The following is a 20,478-nucleotide window of genomic DNA, read 5'->3' on the forward strand; positions in this document are numbered from 1 at the left end:
CTGCAGATAGATGTCTCATATGTGTGTGTTTACCAACTTTACTGTAGTTCGGGGGGGTCTTTGAACTCACCAAAGCGCATCACGTCAATCTGTGTCACACTTTGGTTCACTGATCTCTTGCGAGCATTGCGTGGTAGCTGGTGGGTGGGGGAAATTATTTTCCCCAAAAATAAAATAAAAAAAAATGAAATTTGAAGATGCAACCTGAGAATAGAGAACACATCAAATGTAGGTCATCCAGTATATCACCATCTATGGATTTAAAGCACATTGAAAAGTGCATTTATTTATACCAACAATAATAACAAACGACAACAATAAATACATAGAGAAACTACAAAATAAATTTCTAAAGGCTATAAATGCTGATTTAATTTCTGAGTGAATCTAATTCAGAAAAGATTACATTTTTGTCAACAATTTCTGTTTTTTACCCTTTATTACTCACTACATTTGTAAAAAGTACTTTGTCATCCAGACCTTCTCAATAAGGAGACCCTCCCCACCATATAGTAGATTAGGACTACTGTCCAATCACAGCACACACAGACCCTGTGACCTTGTTACTGCTGTTTGCCACCATGTGGCCATATAATATTTAGTTCTCACTTGAAATGGGATTAAAATGTACCTTCCCATTGAAATGAAAGTTCAGTGTGTAGTTTTTAATCAGGGTCAGGTTGCTGTTAGCGAACACACACATCTGCTCCGCAGCTCTGAGTGTTCATTTGGATTACTGACTCTGTTTTAGTGATTACCTAAACGCCTGCAACGCTATAGACCTCATCATAAGTAAAAACCCTACAGAATAAGTGCAGCTCTATAATCCACTCACATCATTAACTTTTATGGTTTTACTTTACTTTCTGTTAAGGAAGTTAGAATAAAGGCTATCCAAGGCTGCTGCTAATTGTCTTCTGCTACAGCAGGCAGTGTTTGGGTGTTGTCTTATCAACTGCTTCTCTGCCCTGCTGTAGGGTATGCAGTGAAAAAGTGAGTGGCTCAGTTTCCTCGTCTTTCGCCCGTCCCTACGAAGCCGTCGGAGTAGGAGTGCATCAAAAGTGGGGAGGGAAACACAGTTTGCGTGACTGTGATGTTTTTAATAATCTGGAGTCGAAGCGTGTTGTGGGGACGGGGTGACCGGGCAGAGCCAACCTTAAGGCTGCTGCAGTGGAGGGGGAGAGGGAAGAGGGAGATGCCCACTGCAGGATTTATTAATCTCCCAAAATCATTTTCACGAATCAGAATTAGTATGGTAGTAGTGTGGTCTGGGGTCCGGAGGAGACAAGGAGAAAAGAGAAAAACTGTGTGCAAAACTAGAAATAATATCAAAGGTATAATTTACTTCTTCTCTGTCCGTCTCAGGGTCACATACTGTATAGGAAAGAAACAGAGAATTCATAGTGAAAAATGACCATAATCCTTTGTGTTTTTGGACTGTGGGAGGAAACCAGAAGCTGCAGAAAAACAACTTATGTAATGAAAACGATACAGAAAATGCCGTGACGGTTGAATCAGTGACCTTCTTGTTGTAAGGCAAAAGACCAAACCACTCTCACACCCTGCTCAACTAGATTGCTTGAAATTATAAAGTAAAGAAAATAAGAATAAAAGTAGAAAAGAGAATAAAAATCAGAAAATATATGAAAACATTTAAAGTCATGGTACTGCATGATTTGCACAAATAAAAATATTTTCTGAGACATTTTGTCTATTTGTCAAAAAAGTGAATTAATAGCAGTTTGCAAAGTTTCACTACAATAAAAACAAAAAAACATAAGGGAGGACAAAGGAAGAAAAAAGAGGCAAAAATGAAAGCAATCGCATCTCTCACTGCAAGTGTGATTAAGTGAATGCTAATGTCTGTCTGTTCATTGCTTTTTAAACGTCATAATAATAATATTTTCATAATAGCGCCACCAGATTGTGCAAAAAAATAAAAAGTAAACGTCTTCTTAGAATCTGCTGCTGCCATGACATGTCATATACAGTCTGTCAACATCCGCACAGAAAATGTCTCTCTGCTTAACCATCTCTACCAGAAGGGGGACCAGTCCGTCTGCCGTAGACCGAGAGTGGCCGACGGCGAGCTGAAGCAGAGGAGACGCCAGGGTGAGCAAGCCGACTCTGGGTTTAGAGTTCGACTCCAGATCCGAGGAGCCGGCAGATCCAGCAATCCGCATCTTGCCACGATCCCTAGGATTTTAATCATGCCTCTCTGTCTGTGTGTGAGTGCAGGCAGGCTGACAATGATTTCCTCAGTGATTACGTACAGAGCGAGTCCCTGCGGGGTAGGGGCCCCCTCTGGAGCCATCCTGATGGCTTTGGGGGCCTTGCTTCCATTTTCCATTATTATGTGGACTACCGGAGCGACAGCGCAGTCCAAGACCTTGCAGGTTTGTGATGAGGAGGGAGCTTCCATCTTCTCTCTGCTTCTTCATCCTCTTTTTAAGAGCAATTTAGACCTAGACTTAGATCAGATTCCAAACCTAATTCATGATTAGATGACTGGAGAGGGAAAAGGGAAGAGTCTGTGATAGTTTTGATCATGTTAGATGGATATGGAGTGAAAAGTGTATTTATCATTTTTACACCTTTTCGGGGGGTTTTGGTACATTTTTGTGCACTGTCACAGGAGACGTTTTGCTGATGTCTTTCTGCCGCGGATGCATTTGAGATGAGAGGCGAAAGGCACATTTTGCACTTTTATTTCTAAAAAAAAAAAAAAAAAAAAAAAGAACGAAAGAAAGAAAGGAAACACATCATGCCATTACGCGTGTGTGTTTTGCCGGAGAATGGAAGCGCATGACGGGATCTCTATATCCTCACACTTTTCCCCGATACCCGGCTCAACTAAGCGGCGTCGCCTGCACAGATCGGGCTAATCGGATTTTATCTCGTCCACCTACTCATCACAAAACAACAGCAAACTCGTGCCGCGACCGCGCGTCAAAGGGGCCAAGTTGCACCTTTCTGTGATGGTCAAAAGGCAGCCGCGGTTGTGGTCAGGGAAATTTAGAGAGACTGCACCTTTAGACCATCCCGTGTTGTTGAAATTATCCGACAGAAACTGAGCAACTTCAGCGTTTTTTTTCTGTAGGATGTCGCGCCGCAAGCAAGCTAAACCAAGATCACTGAAAGGTAAGTGATAAGCCTCTGTCTGCTCTGCTGCTGCCTGTCACAACATTTCTGTCTTTTTTATAGAAAAAAAATTCAGAAAGGTCTTAATGAGAAGTCTAGACGCGCACCAGTGTGGACCGAACTTACTACTCCACTACTGATGCGCCTGCCTCCTTCTTTTTGCGCATTTCTGATCGCATTTTGGGGCAAATGCTGGTTGTATTTTACGCACGAAAATGTGGTCTGTGTGCAGCCCACATGGCACGGAGTGGCGAGGGCTGCTCTGGGCTGCACACTTTGCACAGGATTTCTACAGTAATGATAGTTCAGGTGCTTTGTAACAAGAAGACGGAGACATTGCTGGGCACTGTCGGTCAAGAGCGCAACAGCGCCGCGCAAAAATAAATAATTACATTCATTAATTAAAAAAAAAAACCATTGCACATCTGGATGCGTTAAAGACGCTCCGGCTCGGAACTTGTGTCTGTCTGATGGAATGGGGTGCAGAGTCACGTGACGTCCCCGACACCCCCCACCCTCCCTCCTCCTCCTTCCATCGACCCCCCTGTCTGAGAAACTAAAGAGGAAACATTTCATATGATGTTGAAAGGGAGGGCTGTGTTTCTTGTTTGTTTGAAGGAGGTGGGAGGCAAGTGTTGGCTGCTAATTAAACTTGTCCATTATTAGATTGGAAACATCTGGATTCAGCAGTGATTAGGGATCAGAGAACTGAACTCTAATGTTTCCATTTAAATACCAGGCTAGTGTGTGTGTTTGATTGTTGTTGTTGTTTTTTCCAATTATTTTCATGACATTTTTCCTCTTTTTCCTCAGTCGACACGCGTTGTGCAGGACTAGACTGTAGGGATGAGGCAGCAACAATTAATCGACTAATCGGTTGTTAATCGACCGGTAAATGTATAAAAAATCCTTTCATATTTTTAATTAAACTTTTTTTTAGCTGTTTATTCTAAAAATGCAAAAATCTGGAGTGAAACCAAAACATTTGAATATGTCCTTGTTTTTTACTTCTTGATCTTTCCTGCCTCTTGCCAGTTTATTTTCCACTAACTTAAAAATATTAAAAATAATAATTCATTGAAGCCGTAACGCTCTCTCACACACACACACACACTCCTTCAGCCACTACTTTTCTCCTGTGCTAGGGGAGCTGCTAGGTTTCTGGGGTTGAGCTCCAGTTCATCTGGCAAGCATTGTGTTTTGCTCAGCAAATAATTGTCCACAATTTCACATTCCCAGCTTGTGGTCTGCGGACCCCCTTTCTCTCGCCTCTCTCCCTCTCGGAAGTCTTCATCTCAAAGGAAGATTACATTCACGCAGCCTCCATTTTAAATCAATACCCAGGAGAGAGCTGTAAATGTGAGTGCATGCACGTCTTAAAAAAATAAATTAAAAAAAAGTCACATTCTGTTTTCTGCAGCTACACTGCTCTGTTCACAGCAAACAGCTCCATACATAGATTTCCTATTTTCTCCGACCAGATTGCCATTGACTGTTTTTTTGTGAGTCGGCATGACATTTGCTAGTCTCAAAAGACACGTCCACTTATATACAATCGTCTCCTGCCTGCATGCCTACATGCTACAAGTGTGTGGATGCAGACGATCTGTTAAGACACGTGTAAATCGGTGTGTTTCTGAGGGGGGGGGGCAGAGATGGAGAGAGAGAGTGACTGAGAGAGAGAGCATATCAGTATGCAAATGAAGTCAGAGTGATGACACTGTTTGTTTTGTTATTGACACTAAAATTCAAATTGGAAAAATATAGCTCGCAAAACACTGCGACTTTTATGTCTTCGTTCCGACTGCTCGCGCCGAGCAGAAGAGCAGAGACGTCATGGACATTTCCCTGCTTTGGATCAGACCCAGAGAAGGCCAGGCAGATGTTATTTATTGTTCATTGTCTGTCTTTCCTCAGGGACAGGGATACACTTATACAGATGTCCACAATAACTATCTCCCCTTGTTTTTTTTGTTGTTTTTTTTTTGTTGTTTTCATTTTACTAGTCTGACGCTGCATTCCTTACTAGTTGTGGAAGATGGAGAATTTTGATTATTTTTGTAGACTTCTCTAATATTTTTAACACTTGACAAAATTTGTCTCTGCATGTTTTCATGACGCGCAGGCCCGTGTGTGTATGTACTGTAAGTTTCCGCAAGCGGAGCTAGGTCAGGAAGTTCAGGTTTCACTTTTTATAGGCCGTCTTGGGCTGATTGGAAGCAGTGGTCAATGTGGCCGGTGCGTTTTCAAACAGAGAGAACACTTTGTTCCGTGGAAGGAAGCATTAGCAGAGGTGATGGAACACAGAGGGAAGGCAGAACGGGCTTCACGTGCATTGTTTTGATAGCGTGTGTGGTGTGAGCACAGATGAGAAAATAATGCTGTGACAGTTGGCATTCTTTTTTCTTTTTTTTTTTAAGCCCCAACACACACCCACTTCAACAGTATTGCCTGCTTGTGGGAGTCAGAGGTTATGTTTTTGGTCCCATCGCGGAAAAGGGCAACATTACAAGTCCCGTTTCAATTAAGTCTGAGAGACAGATCCGGCTACGTTATTGCTTGGGGGAATAAATGGCACAGGACAAGACCATACATCATTCGCTTATATGCAAACACTTCAACCCAGCCACTGACATTTACTCAATCCCGAGCCTTCTACATTTGTCAACTGTAGGCACATTGTAATTTTGTTTTGATGTGCAGAGGCTTTGGGTCAAGCACGTTGACTGTGTCTGTGGCGAGCAGCGAGGAAGGAGGATCTCTGTCCCAAAATCCTGCCTGTGGCGTCTGACGACTGCCACGTTGTCTGTCCTTCAGAAACTTCCAGAAACATGTCAGGCGTGAGTTGATAGTTTCATTTCAGAGCTCACATGACACCTTACTGAACTCCAGCCCGGATGTGTTAATTAGAAGATTCCAGGTCTGTCATATGCATACATAAATACATTTTACGCATCGTTTACCTTTAAAGTAGGAGCTGCCAGGAGCTCATTGCTGTTTCATCTGTAGTTTAAATATTTTATGTGGCTGAAGAGGAGGATTTGAAAGATCACATTGGTTTAGAGAACCTGTGAAAAGTAAAAAATAAATAAATAAATAACCGGTGTGATTTACACTGGACAAAGATGTGGATGCATTTACAGGTAAAGACGTTAAAATTGCTGCTTAAATTAAACCCATAAAAAATTTAATTTTTAAAAAATCTCATATATTCTATTATTTCATTGCTTTATGTAAAAATACACAAGGATTACATTCTTAAGCCCTAAATAATGTAAGAAAAAAATCGGTTTATATGCTGCTTTTGATTTACTACTTATTTTATATACTCTGTACTCGGCATGTTTCAGGTTAAATTCCATAAAGGCCTAATTTGAACAATTAAAGTTGCAAAACACACACACATAAACACACACTTTTGGCTTGATTTTCTCTACCCCATTTCCAGGACGCTTCTTAACAGTTAATAGCCGTTCTCAGTTCAAACTCAACTGCAGTATTCCAGTCTGTTCACAATTAATGATCTGTGGCATAACACCCATTAACACTTTTCTAATGTGACACAAAAATATGGTTAGTATTATCATTAAGGAAATTATGATGGAGCTGTAGGAAAAATCCCATTAGCACGGCTGTCAGTGGCTGTGACGTGCAGCTCAGTGCGTTGGCCTGGGCGTCGCGGGAGCTGGCCGATATCTGCTCTTATTCCATGGCATGTGTCTCTCTTGTTGTCATACATTGTCTGCCACATGGAGAAGAGCGTTCTGATCCAGAGACAATGATTGATTCCCACCACCGCTGCAAATGCAATCAGACGACGCTGGGCAAATTTGCATCTGTCTCGTTTGGCTGTGGAAAAAGCGCTGATATATAAATATTTTTATGAAGCTACGTTTTTTTAAATTTGCTACAGGTGCAGTGCAATTTTTAGAATAGACGACTCTTCCTTTTTTTTTTTTGCTTACAGCACGTGGCGTGTGTGTGAGGAATTACAAACGTTATAGCACCTGATTAACATGCTGCTCCATTGCAAATTATTTATGACACTAATCACCAGTTCAAATAATGCTCATTAAGAAAGTTATTCATGTGCAGTGTGTGTCCTCCTCCCTCCCCTCCCAGCCCTAATTGAGGAGGGTTGACCTCTTGAACCCAGCTAAATTGAGTTGTAGTCCCCGTGGCGAGTGTCTCCTTCCCGGTCAGTCAGGGCGGATTACACAGCCATTGTGCTCGGCACTGTATCGTCCAAACTGGCTGTAACCAAGCAGATGAGTCACGCATATCCAGGAACACACTCAGGGTTTTTTTGTGCATGAGAAGTGCTGCGAGGTACCGACACAAGAACCACACAAGAATAGTCAGTCGACGGCACAAAAGTCTGCGTCTGTGTGTGTTTGTGCAAACCGGCCGCACACACTTTTCACTATTCTCTTACTCAGGAATTGCTGTGATGGATTAGCACAGGTCCAAGCTGCTGAGTTTGTCATGTTTTGCTTCACAAATCATTAGTTTCTGCGGTTGTTATATTTCATTGTCTGCTTACGTGGTGAGCATCTGTTTTTGTAAATCTGGTTTCGTCTGGTACGCTTTGCATTTTTGTGTTTGTCTGTGCCGCTTCCTGCTTAGCTAAGAAAAAATAAAGGCCACTTCCTTGTTTTTGGGGTTGATGCTCAGAAAATAATGACGATTTTTGCGTCAGGCGTGTTAATTAGTGGCCTTTAATATCGAGTCACTTGTTGTGGGATTATGTTTTTTTTTTTTTTTCCTACTCTGTGAAAATCAAAGGAGCTGTGCTGAAACAGTCCCAAGCGTGTTTGATATTGTATTAACAAAAGCTCACAGCGTGATTACAGATTGCCAGCGACTGAGTGATACACTGTACCTTGTCAAACATTAATTAACTGATAGCAGTGATGCATTAATGACAGTCGTATTCAGCCAAAGTAATAGTCACCACGAAGCGATGATGAGTATTAATTAAAACAGTCCGGCTATTTGTGTTGGTATCAACGTTGCGATGATCAAATGTCCGGCTCGTGCGAGACATCACAAGGGTTTGCCCTCGCTTGACAGCTCATTCTCTGTGATCACTCCTCGCCTGCGATTAATTACCTACGAGACACGTGCAAATGAGAAAAGCCCTGGCGCCGCGACGGAGGCTGTTTACTTTAAACGACACAACTTTTAATAAGTTCACAGTGGTGACAAATCGTCGCAAACTGCTGTTGTTGTCCTTACGTTCTTATACGGCGGTGTGAAATATAAAATTTTCTGCCTGAACTCCCTCATCTCACCAACAGGGATAGTAATCAAAACAAAAACTCCAGCTCCCACCAACATCCTTTGATAGAACCGTGGGGGATTTATTAGGACCCCCTATCCATAGCCCATTTAAATGATCCTGGATGCACGGCTCTCAACAGCGCTGGAGAAACTCATTAAACTCTCAAGGCGTCAGTCACTTAGGCCTCCTTTAACAGGACAAGGTTTCTGCTGGCTGATGCAGTTCTCCTCTGTGGTTTGAAAGGAAATACCTCCACCGTTTCCAACTTTTCCTACTCCATCAGTTGCGATTGATTCGGCCGATTAATTTGCCAAACCTACGGCTGTTTGTTTAGCATACAGTATTTCTCCGTACGGTGCTTTTTTTGGCCACTGCCATTTTCTTCACAAAGGCCGTTTGAAGGAAAGATTGAGGTGGACAGGCTGACAGTGAAACAGCTGCTGGGTCGTTTGGCATCTTCACAGGAAACACTTTGTCACATCACTCTTTTTTTTCTTCCGCCGAGGGTTGACACCATGTTTGACACTGACTTTTGCTCCCCTGAGGAAAAAAGGCTTCTGCCGCCATAGGATCCTGCCTTAATTATGCAAAGTACAGGATATTTTGTGCAATTTTATAAGTGCGCCAGTTTCTGCTTTGGCAATCACTGCCACACTCTCCTACTGGGAGGTCCTGTCAGACTCCCCCCTTTCGCGTTGCCCAGGAAAATGAAAGGCTCAAAAAGAGAAAAAAAAAAACACAATAGAGAATGCATTTCAACTGCAGGGGTGGAATGCAGAGGTGTAAGAAGTCCTCAGCGAGCCCCTCATTTTACATGGAACAGGTGGGAGACTCTTTTGTTCTCTTCCCGCTGGTAAAATCCATTTCATTTCTGGTGCTTGACATGTCAGGAGGAAGGTATTGAGTTCCAAAAAGGCTGCGGCACACAGGTTTACACCTTTTACAAAACAGGAATCCTGCTTTTCCGGAGCAGAGTCGATGAGACGCTGAACACCGGTTTGATGGTACCCACCTCTGCTGTATAATATCCATCACATACGGAGAGTTCAACTCTTTTAAACCGACTACCTAAATATGAAATTTGATCCACTTTTTGAAGCAGATCAGATCAAATCATCCGTGTGAAATCCGTGTAATTCTTCTGACTGAGTCGGTCATCAAGGTGTTCCTTCCTCCCACGGTCACAGCCGACGCCGGGAGGCTGTTTCATGGGAAACCTCCATAACGCGTCGCGTCATTACGCAGTCCAATATGTTATTTACGTACGTGGTGCAGTGTTCGCCTTTTTGCCAAAACTCATACATATAAAAGGCCTGCGTCTATTCCCGAACCACAGGTTGAGCTGTCAAAAGCTGTCCAAATCTCCTGGAGTTTCCATGCAGAAAGGCTCAATAGTAAATAATGAAAAAAGAAAGAAAGAAAGAAAGGAAATCTCAGTGTGTTGAACTTGTTTTTCCACTGTTAACTGTTTCTTCTCCTCCTTTTCTCCCTCTTTTCTTTTTTTGGCAGTAGAAGACAATGTGACAGAGGACCAGCACAGTCCCGGGCAGACTGCCATTCCAAGTGGTAATGCTCCATTTCATATTTCATCATTTTCGGCTGGAAAGTAGATCATGTGTCTCTGTGTGTGAGTGTGTGTGTAAGAGAGAGGGAGAGTGTGTGTGTGTGCCGAAAAACTCGACGTTTGTTTTTTTGTGCTTTTAGTATTTTTATACCTAAACTACACGACCGCTCGTGTTCATGACACTGGGGCCGAGCGGCGTTGGTTGTTGGCTGTGTGTGTGTTTGTGCACATGCATGCATATGTGCAGGTGTGCTTATATCTGTCCTTGTGTTCTCGTGTAGATCCTGTGACTTTTTTTTTTTTTTTTGTCTCCCAACCTTCTGTATGATGTAGAATAGAGTCACCCAGATGAATGTGTCCTGTCTCCACATGTGCCATTCACACTGGCCCTCCAGGAAAATAGCGGTAATTCAGGTCAGGCTAGCAGAAAGCCCCCTATGAATGAAGGCTGCTCCTGATGCACCAAGCTGTATATTTTCATTTCATTTGTCTCTGGTAAAGGTTAAGTCTCAGGTGTGGTTATTTTAAACCCGATATGGATGGTTTTGCCCAGCAGGCTGGGGACCCTGAGTACTCCTCCGCTGCCACATTAGTCCAGCATTTACACACAGCTTTTTGAGTGTTCCTGCGTGGAAGGATGGAGGTGCGAGCACCAAAGTAGACGAAACCTGCTCTTATTCCTACCTGTTTATGACTTTGAGGTTCGGCAGCACAGAAAGCACTGTTCCTGACACGTGCTGAGGTCTTTCATCTCCTTCCTGTTTGTTTCTAACGATTGATCAGAGACGTATTAACCGTGGGATGTGGGGAAAAAAAGCACAGAGCGGTACATACTGCGTAGCTGCTGCTGTGCTAACGTGTATTGATACGTATATATCGGCACTCCCTTTGCAAAAGAAATGGACTTCCCAGACTAACTGACTAGCAGCTCCAGGGGTGGAGGTCCAGGCATGAGAGGGAGACTAGCCTGGGAGACCTCCTGTCATCCAGAGCCAAAGCAGAGCTAATGAGTGTGGCTGATTACAACGACCCCCTCTATGAGACACCAATATCCCCTCTCTCCCTGCTCTGCACCACCTCTATCTCCAGAGTGAGGAGAGACAGCAGCCACAAGATCGATGTCTGCCTGTGGAGAAATCAGGAGGGCGCACAAATTAATTTCTCACTTTACTCATTTGACTTGGTACGACTGGTTTATTTTTTAAAAAACGTAGCCTCATGTTGCAGCCTGAAAAATGGTCACTGAGAACAATGGTGAAGGTGAACTTTTGTGGCCATTAAAAGTACAAAGCCACACTCGTGAATTTAATACCTGGTTCATGCTTTTAAAAAAATCAGGACAGCGGAAGAAAATTGTAAATCACCCCAGGAATAATTTGGGATATGAGATTGCTGCGGTTATGCAAATGAAGTTTTTAAATATTCCTGTTAGGCTGATGGTGTTGGCTGACTCCCATTATAATGATGCATTTTTAACAAAGGCAGAACTTCTACCCATTCTATATCTACAAAGCAACGCTGGCTCAGAAACTGCTGCTGCACCTCTTGATCATCAGAATCACTGTCTGTTTCCTTCAGCACAGCTGCATATACAGTAGACGGAGGCCGACCTTTATGTCTTTCCGTCAATTTCAGACAAGCTTGATCCCAAAATATCAGACAGCAGTTCTTTACTAGATTGAATTTTTTGTCTTAGAGATGCAGCAGTCGACTGTGCTGGTTTATTAGATGTTCTAAGTCAATGCGGCCCATTTCTGTACAATGTTTTTTGCTTCCATTCTACATATAAATATTTCCCAGGACTCGCTTAGAAATTTCAAAATACTATTGACTATTGCGCCGATGACAGCCATGACACCCAAAAAAAAGCCTTGGGTTTACCTGTTGGACTTGAGTTTCAGTGGCATCAACTTTAAAAGTAGATTTAAGCAAATTATAGGTTTTAATGTTAATGTTCAACTTTGTCCTGTGTCTCATCGTATCTTAAATTTTCATCGGTCTCTCCGTTGAGCTCAAACCCCCCTCCTCCAGCCTCAGGTCTGAGTGCTGTGGAGTCACTTGTGTGCTTGTGAGTTATTTGCGGCACTGATGGACACGGCCACAATAGCTGTTACACTCCTGACAAGCTAAAAGCTTAATCAGACGCGGTGTCGGGATCTGCCTCATAAGTAGACCCCCAGCCGTGCTCTTCTGTGACTCTACAAGCATTCCGTAAGCCCTGCTTCCTGTTCCTCATTCATGTTTGATATGTAGCAAGAGGAAAAGGAGGAATGCTAACAAAAGAGGCATTCTGAAAGATAGACGGTATTATGCGTAGCGTAAGAGAGGCAGAAACAGTGTGATATCTGAGATTTAATGAGGCTGTGCGCGTTTTACCCAGAGATTGTCAAGCAGTCTTGAGATCCGCAGCTTGGCTTTACCACTGTGCTGCCTGTGTGTAATTATAACCACATGCTCCAACATTCTCTCTAATATATACATCAGTTCTTCTTTTTTTTTCCTTTCTCTCTTTTTCTGTCTTTTGCTCTCGGCTATGTGAGATCGAGGTTGTTTTTTACGTGAGAGGGTGTTGGAGCAGAGTGGACTGAGGCAAATGCAAGTGTTTGAGAGATTTGAAGAGGTGTCTGGGTGGCAAGGTGCCGTGGTGTAGAGGAGCGTGGTGCTGTGGTACAGCGTACGAGAGTCTGGCTCCAGCTGAGGTTGAGGCTGCCCACAGATCAATGTACTGCAGGGCTCGCTACAGCAGGAACAGGAAAGGACTCTTTCACTTCACCACTTCAGAAAATCATATTCTCTATTATTCATTTCCTTTGATGTTTTACTGCACTAATGGCATAGCAAGGCGCTCCGTTCAATATTATCACTCCATGTGAGAGAGACATAGAGCAAGAGAGAGAGACAGAGAGAGAGAGAATTTGGTATGTTTCCCATTTAACCGCTTTGGTTTCCTTCCTTTGTTGTAAATTTGTATTATTTTATGTCTAATGGCAGCTGATGTCGTCACCGCACCTGTGATTATTCGCGCTACTTCCCGTCACGTGCAGTCCTCTGCCCTGTCTTCATTGTTTGCGTCTTCTCCTGTAATTGTTTGCCACATTTTCTCCCTCTGTTTCCGTGCTCCTCTTATTTTAATCTCAGCAGGTTGTCACATTTTCCCCAAATTTTTCGGTGCGTTTATTTGTAACCAATAAAAAGGCGTTTAACAACATTTGACAGCAGTTCAATTTGAGGTTGTAAAGTGCGTAGCGGTGTCAGGAAGATGGCTTTTGGCGATAATTGTGGATTTCTGAGGCATCAGACGGCAATGTGACTCTGAAGTGAAGGTAGAACGCTCGCCATTCATGCAAATTCTCCATATTGCGAGTCAAACTCTCAGTCTTGGCATTAGATCTCAGTGTTCTTTAATGATGGGGGGGATCAGTGCAAGTGACAAGCTTAGTGGAAGCCCCCAAATCCCATCCATACAGAGGAGGATACACTCGGAGGCACATGTGGCATTAGGATGTAGTGTGACCTATATATGGAGGGCACGCTGCGAAAGTTTTAGATTTTTAAATAATGAGGCGCCAGCTACCGTGTGAAGGTTATTCAATCTTAATGTCCCCCTATTTCTGACAGCCTCTCTCACTCTGATAAAGGAGCGCGCTTAGCTTTGATCAGGCCCGCCGACATGTGTCGACAGAAGCTGCTCGCTGGTTAAAATAAATTCTTAATTTGAACTTTGGGGGCGGGGGGAGGGGTTGCCAGCGATGGAGCGTCCTAGGATCATGATCTGCAGGATTGATGGGAAGTAGATAAGGAAACGGGTGAGTTAGTGGTAATGTTTTCGACACTGCTGTCTTCCATTGCTCAAAGAAGGACTGTGGCGGAGCTCTAATGGAGCTTGACGTACTGTAACCACAGGCAGCAGAGTCCACAGTGCACTGCACACTTTTCACACTCACAATTTTTCCTTGAAAGACAAATTTTGACACATATTGCATCTTGGAAAATGCCCCACAACCAACAACTTTTGTCTGTCATTTGAAAGCCCTCAGTTTGACAGAAAATCCCATGTGCAGTTCGTAGCGAGAGTTAACTTTTCAGGAGAAGATTATGCAGATTAAGCGTTACAAATTGGCCATATTTCCCTTTTACTCATACACTAACGCAAATATATTTTCGTGTCATTCCTTTTCCTTCTCACGTGGTCACTTTATTCTCGCCGGCCTCAGTGTGTGGTCTAGACAGCGGGGGACAAGTGTGAAGGCTTCCCTGCTAGGGACCAAGGGGTCCCTCGTGGGGCTAATGGAGCAGAGAAGAGAATATCAATTAAAAGGTTATAAATATTTAAAAGCTGAGATATTCAATAATATAAGAGTGGTGGGTCCAGAGACTCCTCAACTTACAGATGAAAGTGGTGGCATGATAAATGTCAGCAGGCACCCAGGCTGTGTATGATGGATGGCGTCTGACTCAGACAGGTATTACATGGCAGTGTGGATGTCAGTCACCATTCACATTTTTATATTAATATAGAATTAATGCAGTTTCACCGCCATAAAGACTGAAAATCCACATCCAAAAAAGAAAAAAAAAACTCTCAGTCAGATCTTTATTAAATTTCCTCCCTGAATAATTTCTCACACCGAGCTGTGATCGTCGTATCTTCAGCTGACCTTATCAGAATATGGATCACGGGTCAATGTGGCCTCCCTCATGTCCTCACCATCTACACCAGCGTTGTTAAACTGATGAGCAAAATTAAGACTGGTGTTAAAATTCTGGATATGCCACACATCTCGCCTTCATATTCCACATGTGATTGTCAGATACTGCAACTAAGTTGGTATTGATCTGCTGTCCAGCCTGTAGAGACTGGAAGAAGAGGATGTCCTGATCTGATGGATTACTGTATGAGGCCCAGAGGCACAGGAACTTCAGTATCGACGTGGCTCTCTAATCCCAGGGTTGGACGTGACCTTGCCCTGCCAAGACACCCCCACCTCCCACACCTTCATTCCCTCGACCAACCTTAGTCCATCGAAATAAGAAGCAGTGAACACTCACAGCACTGCATCACAGTGTTGTACCACAGATCAACTTATTAACTTACCAACCCTATTAACATTAGTGATCCACTGAATGCGCTCAAAGTTACACCTAAAACTTGAAGAAATAGAAGAAAATTGAATGTAGACCTTGCAAAAGTTAGAATCTTCTCATTCATCTGTATATCACGGAATATATTATATATGGATTTTGCCAAAATCTTCGAAAAACATGAAAAATTGCGCACGCGGAGTGTTGAGTTTTAACTGAAATGAAAAAAAAAAAGTTGTTATTTTTCTGTCAGGATCAGGTCGTAATATTAGAAAAATTAATGATTCATGCAGGAGTCTTAACCTCCTCCACAGGCACCCTGTAAAAAAGACACAGAGTGTTCACATTTCAGTGCATATTGCGAATTGTGTGTCTCTCTGTGTGGATGAATCATAAGTCTATATTGTGTGGCTTTTGGCCCCAGTCAGAAGTGTTTCCCCCTGAGCAAGAAAGACCTGCATCTGTGAGGATTGGGTTGGGATTTTCATTTTCTTGAAACACCTTCTGTTCTGTTCTGCATGGTCCCACCAGGGACCACAGTGCTGATATTTTTAGAGGGCATGTTCCGAAAGCCTCAGTCGCCAAGAGGGAAGGACAATGGAGGGTGTGATGTTACATCAATACTTGGCGCAAGTGGGGGGAAAGGAAAAAAAAAATCCTGGGTGGCCTTGATGAGTTCTGGAACGCCTTTCCTAAAGGAATTTTACAGGTTCAGAGACACCCTACAGAGTTAGGACTTAAAATGGCTGCCTTAGTATTCACCCCATACACTATTTACTATATATATGCACACCCACACCTGCACACATCACTACCCAATACTCCTCCTCAGGCACATTGTGCTAGGTGAAACAAACAGGCTTCCTCCCTGCATCCTCCTCAGGAGTTTTAGGACAAGCTGAGATACACTTGAATCAGTGGGGGCTTGAAATGGCTGCCAGTGAAATGCAAGGGCTTTTCTCCCCCACAATGCCTTAGCAGGGTGACATGATTGTTTCATTGTAAGTATGGCTTTTTAATCAGTTGTATTGTGCAGTATAATGGTCGCAGCAGGGGAGCAGGAGAGCTGTTGGCCACGCTGTCTATTTATGTGATGCTAGAGTAAGAGTCAGGTTGGCTTCGGTGTGCTTCAGAGCAGAGACGCTTATTGTTACACTGATCAGATTTGTTGTTAGATCATTTAAAATCCGGGGAGTTTGCATTATATTTCATAATCCTAGTCTGTGTTGTTAGTAGTCAGCGGCCCACCCCTGGCACTGCTGCAGCACAAAGCCAACAAGAGACAAAACTGCAGATGGATTGAAGAATATTGATGTGCGCGACCCGCGGCTGCCTGCGAGCAAGGCTGAATAATTTAGGGAAGTGTGTGTCGTGATGCCAGCCTCTGTTTTGTACGATATGCGCTGTACAGAAACTGCTCTAAGTTGAATGTCAAGATAAAATGACATGACGTGTCCGTGTTGATAGATGCAGACTGATGCAATTCAGCACGTACTGGCTGAGTTTCATATTTCTTTGGTCCAGCCAAAACTGCAATCCAGGATTTATTGACTACTCATATTCCCATCAGTCTAGTTTCATATAGTGAAGTTTAGCTTGGGTGAAGCAGGGCAAACACAACGTAAAATCATTTCTAATAACAGAACTGAGTCTCTTCGAGTGTGTGTGTGTGTGTGTGTGCGTGTGCGCCATTTGTTTGTGTGTGTGTGTGTGTGCGTGTGCGCCATTTGTTTGTGTGTGTGTGTGTGCGTGTGCGCCATTTGTTTGTGTGTGTGTGTGTGTGCGTGTGCGCCATTTGTTTGTGTGTGTGTGTGTGTGTGCGTGTGCGCCATTTGTTTGTGTGTGTGTGTGTGTGTGCCAGCTTTGCTTGTGTGTGTCTGTATATTTCTTACCCTCACCTGCCCAACAGTTCTGTTGTGGCATGAGTGGTTGAGTTACAGAGGCCCAAATTGAACCTGCATTTTTATTACAGCTTTTATTATTGTTTTTATTAAATCCAGAGTCTAGAAATCCATTTTATTGTCACCCAGAGGAAGCTGTTGTACTTCACTGTACGGGTCACCCCAATGACTATGTGGCGCTGTCATTTCCTGTGGCTTGGCAGATCCAGAGAGCGCCCTCGAGAGGGCGGCGGAGGATGGTGAGGCCGGGCATTTGAAGAAGAGGCTGCTTTCTCCAGAGGAAGGAGAGGAGGGAGAGGAGGAGGACGAGGAGCCTGCGCTGCACAGCTGCGACAGCTGCCGGCAGGTGTTCGAGTCGCTGAGCGATCTCACCGAACACAAGATTAATCAATGCCAGCTGACAGGTAAACAACGTTCAGCCCACCGAGCCTCCCCTACACTCTGCCACTCAGCTCTTCTCCCACTCCCACTCTCACTCTACGCCTTCACTCGAGAATATGCCACACTATGTGTGTTAGTACACTGCACCAAGGGGAGCGCTACACCAGACTACCAGTTGGCCTTGCAGCTTTCCAAGAACGTAGACATGCACAAAGCTCAAATTTAAACGTGTTCTAGATCCACGTCTGCACCAAAATAGACCTCCATCTGTCCCGATAATAAATCGCTGAAAGCTAACGTATGGTTAATTTGAATGTCTACATTTTGTCCTTCCCCCACTTTTAAACATAACATTTTATGTTGCACTGTACTAGTCCTCAGATTTCATTTGAGATTCACTCGCTGCTTCAGGGTCCCGCAGTGTCCAGACCACCAACAGGAAACTGATCCTTGCTGCAGGAAAGTCCCTTTGCTGGTCACGATGCTAGCTTGCTGCTGTAGTCAGACCTAGTGGGACTAAAAGAGAAGGATGCCATTGGCAGACTGTGTCATTGACCTGTTGATGGATGAATAGAGCTATAAATACCCTGACAAGGTGGCAGACAGAACTAATGATGTGAAGTGAAGGTTTTCATGTGCTTCTCCTCACTGCCCTCCTTTACACTTCACCACAGGCTTGCGTTGAGAAACATCATCTAACAAATATTTTTCAACATTCTGGTGCAGAGTCTTCTCTTGTTCTGCAACAGAGTTCGAACAGGATCTAATGTAATGGTCGTTTTTTTTTAGATTTTAGAAAGCAGAGTTGAAAAGCTTCTCCAGAGAAACAAAACTGTTGTTTCATTTCAGTTTTTGCAACCCACAGTCTGCAAACCACAAATTATAGGCCCTGTATCCCTCAGGGTTTTACCAAGATTTTCCTTTAACCATGGGGTATTCTCACAAACTTAAATTTCCCCATGTTTAACCACATATGTATACATGAGTATTCAGAAAAAAAACTTGCCAGCATATTTCTCTCTGGTGTCAATGTAGACAGAGAGTAGAAGGTGGAAATCAGTGCACACTCATGGATCGAAGTTGAATATATACAGTCAACTAAAGGCTTCAAAAACAGCCTATTGTTCAATGGCATGTCACTGTCTCACGGCAGATGTGGTCATGTGTGATTAGTGGGCAGTTTGTTTGGAGACCCTTGGAAACAACAACACAAAATGAGGTCAACTCAGTTTATTTGTATGGCACAGTATTTACAAAACACATTGAATGTCAGTTGACTAGACAGTTCACAAAAACAATCAAAATAAATTAATAAAAAAATATATATTTATCAATTAAATATAATAATGAAATACTATAAAAAAGAAATTGCAGAGACTGTTTTTATTATTTTATTCTTCATTTTAACAAGGTGAACCCCTGTGCCCTGCCCCCAACAGACTAGATTGTAGTTTAATCAATAGTATAGAGACAATAATGACAACAGTAACAGGCTGAGGTTAGGATTACTAGTTCTGGGTTAGGATTTACCCACAGACTAAAGACAGAGCCACAAGGGAGTCAGGAGAGGAGAGGAGAGTAGAGAGGAGATACGGGACAAGGTTATTGGCTTGAAATTTGAACACACAGGTAAAAATAGTTATCAGTGAACTGTGGGTATTCTCCCAGCAGTCAATGCCTACAGCAGCAAAACAAGCAGTAGCTAAGGTCCGTGAGCCAGCCCTTATTTCTATTACTATTTCAGGTATTGGTGCCATTGATTAACATGTTTTGAATTAAAATGTGTTTTTAGCACATAGTTCACGGTCAGAATAAATATAAAATAACACATTATTTTTCATCATTAGTCTTCAATTTGAAAAAAGTTTAAACTTAAAAAGGAATTTGTTGTGTCACATCTATGCTTTAGTGTAGAATTTGAACTTGTCTGACCAAACTTTTTAAATGTCTGAAAATACTGATGAACTAGTGAATGAATGTCTTTCTGCAAAACAAGTTGAGATTTTGATGTTAGAAACACATTTCTGAACTCTTTGTCCAGACCCCTTTCAAGTATTAAAAAAAAACAGTGTTTTCTTGGTCCTTGGTGTTTGATGAAAATGGAAGATCTCTTATGTTCTTTTGTAATATGATCATGGCTGACTGTGGTTTATTTTTTAAGTATAATTAAGGCTGGCTTTTATAAATGTCAATCATACGGACAAATAACTCTTAATTGCTCGATGATGAAAAAAATACGACTTGGATAACAGCCCCCTTGGAAACCAAACAAAAGAATCTAATTGCCATTAGGGCATTGTGATTGTGCAGAAACACTCTATTAGTATTCCAACACAGTGGGAGAAAAGAAACTTCTAGATGGCATACTAAATACTTTGTGGGTGTGTGTGTGTTGTTGTTGTTGTGTGTGTTCTGGAATATTGGAGGTGATTTCCTGTGTGGCATTATGTAGACATCCATGACCAATTTGTCTGCCTTACATCAGGTCTCCACTCACAGATGGATCTTTTATTAGAACCATTTTGTAATCAACCACTAGCACCTGCTAAACGCTACTATTTTACAGTCTTACATGTTTTATTTTCGGTAAATAAATTACATCGCTCGACTGGAACCGATCCACGTATGGATGTTTGGTTTTCCGACTCCCAAACAGAGCACAGCTCAGCTTTATCCCCGAGCTGTTGTCCTATAAGTGTATACGGAGAATTAGCAGAAGCAGAATTGCCTGTATACACCTTTCACCTTCAGCATTAATTTAAGCCTACTTACCATGTGTCCATGCTGTACAGTGAGACACAACAAAACCAAAATAAAGTCTTAGGAGAGACTAGCAGAATGTTGACCACACCCGACGGACAGAGAAAGAGAAAGATGTTACATGTCACTGCGATCAATGGCGACCATTGTCTCCCTCCCGTCTGGCAGAGGTATAACACCTTTCCTTGCACTTAAGCCGTGACCACTGCAGTGCGCTAAGGGAGCGCATGGGTATGGATTGCCTCGTGTCCCTGATGCGATCGGTGCTATTGATTGCACTAATGCTGGACTGCGGAGGAAGGCAGGAGCCTGAGAAAGGGAGCAAGGGAGAGCAAGGGAGATGGGGGAGAGAGAAAAAGAGAGTG

General features: G+C 42.9%; 1 protein-coding gene across 9 annotated transcripts in view; it reads left to right on the forward strand.

Moving 5' to 3' along the window:
- Positions 1–1,663: 1,663 nt before the first annotated feature.
- Positions 1,664–20,478, forward strand: part of znf521 (zinc finger protein 521) — a 98,578-nt gene continuing 79,763 nt past the window's right edge. Inside the window, exons 1-4 of one of the 9 annotated variants that reach the window (XM_025066056.1) lie at positions 1,667–2,396; positions 3,101–3,141; positions 9,935–9,991; positions 17,176–17,376. In XM_025066056.1, coding sequence (XP_024921824.1) covers positions 3,102–3,141; positions 9,935–9,991; positions 17,176–17,376 — 298 coding nt within the window. In that variant the 5' untranslated portion in view covers positions 1,667–2,396; position 3,101. Of the gene's footprint in view, positions 3,142–9,934; positions 9,992–17,175; positions 17,377–20,478 lie in introns of all 9 variants that reach the window. The other 8 variants (XM_025066057.1, XM_017042473.2, XM_025066058.1 and 5 more) reach the window with 8 other exon arrangements.

Source organism: Cynoglossus semilaevis, chromosome 20 (assembly GCF_000523025.1).
Source record: "Cynoglossus semilaevis isolate Cse_v1.0 chromosome 20, Cse_v1.0, whole genome shotgun sequence".
NCBI classification, from domain to species: Eukaryota; Metazoa; Chordata; class Actinopteri; order Pleuronectiformes; family Cynoglossidae; genus Cynoglossus; species Cynoglossus semilaevis.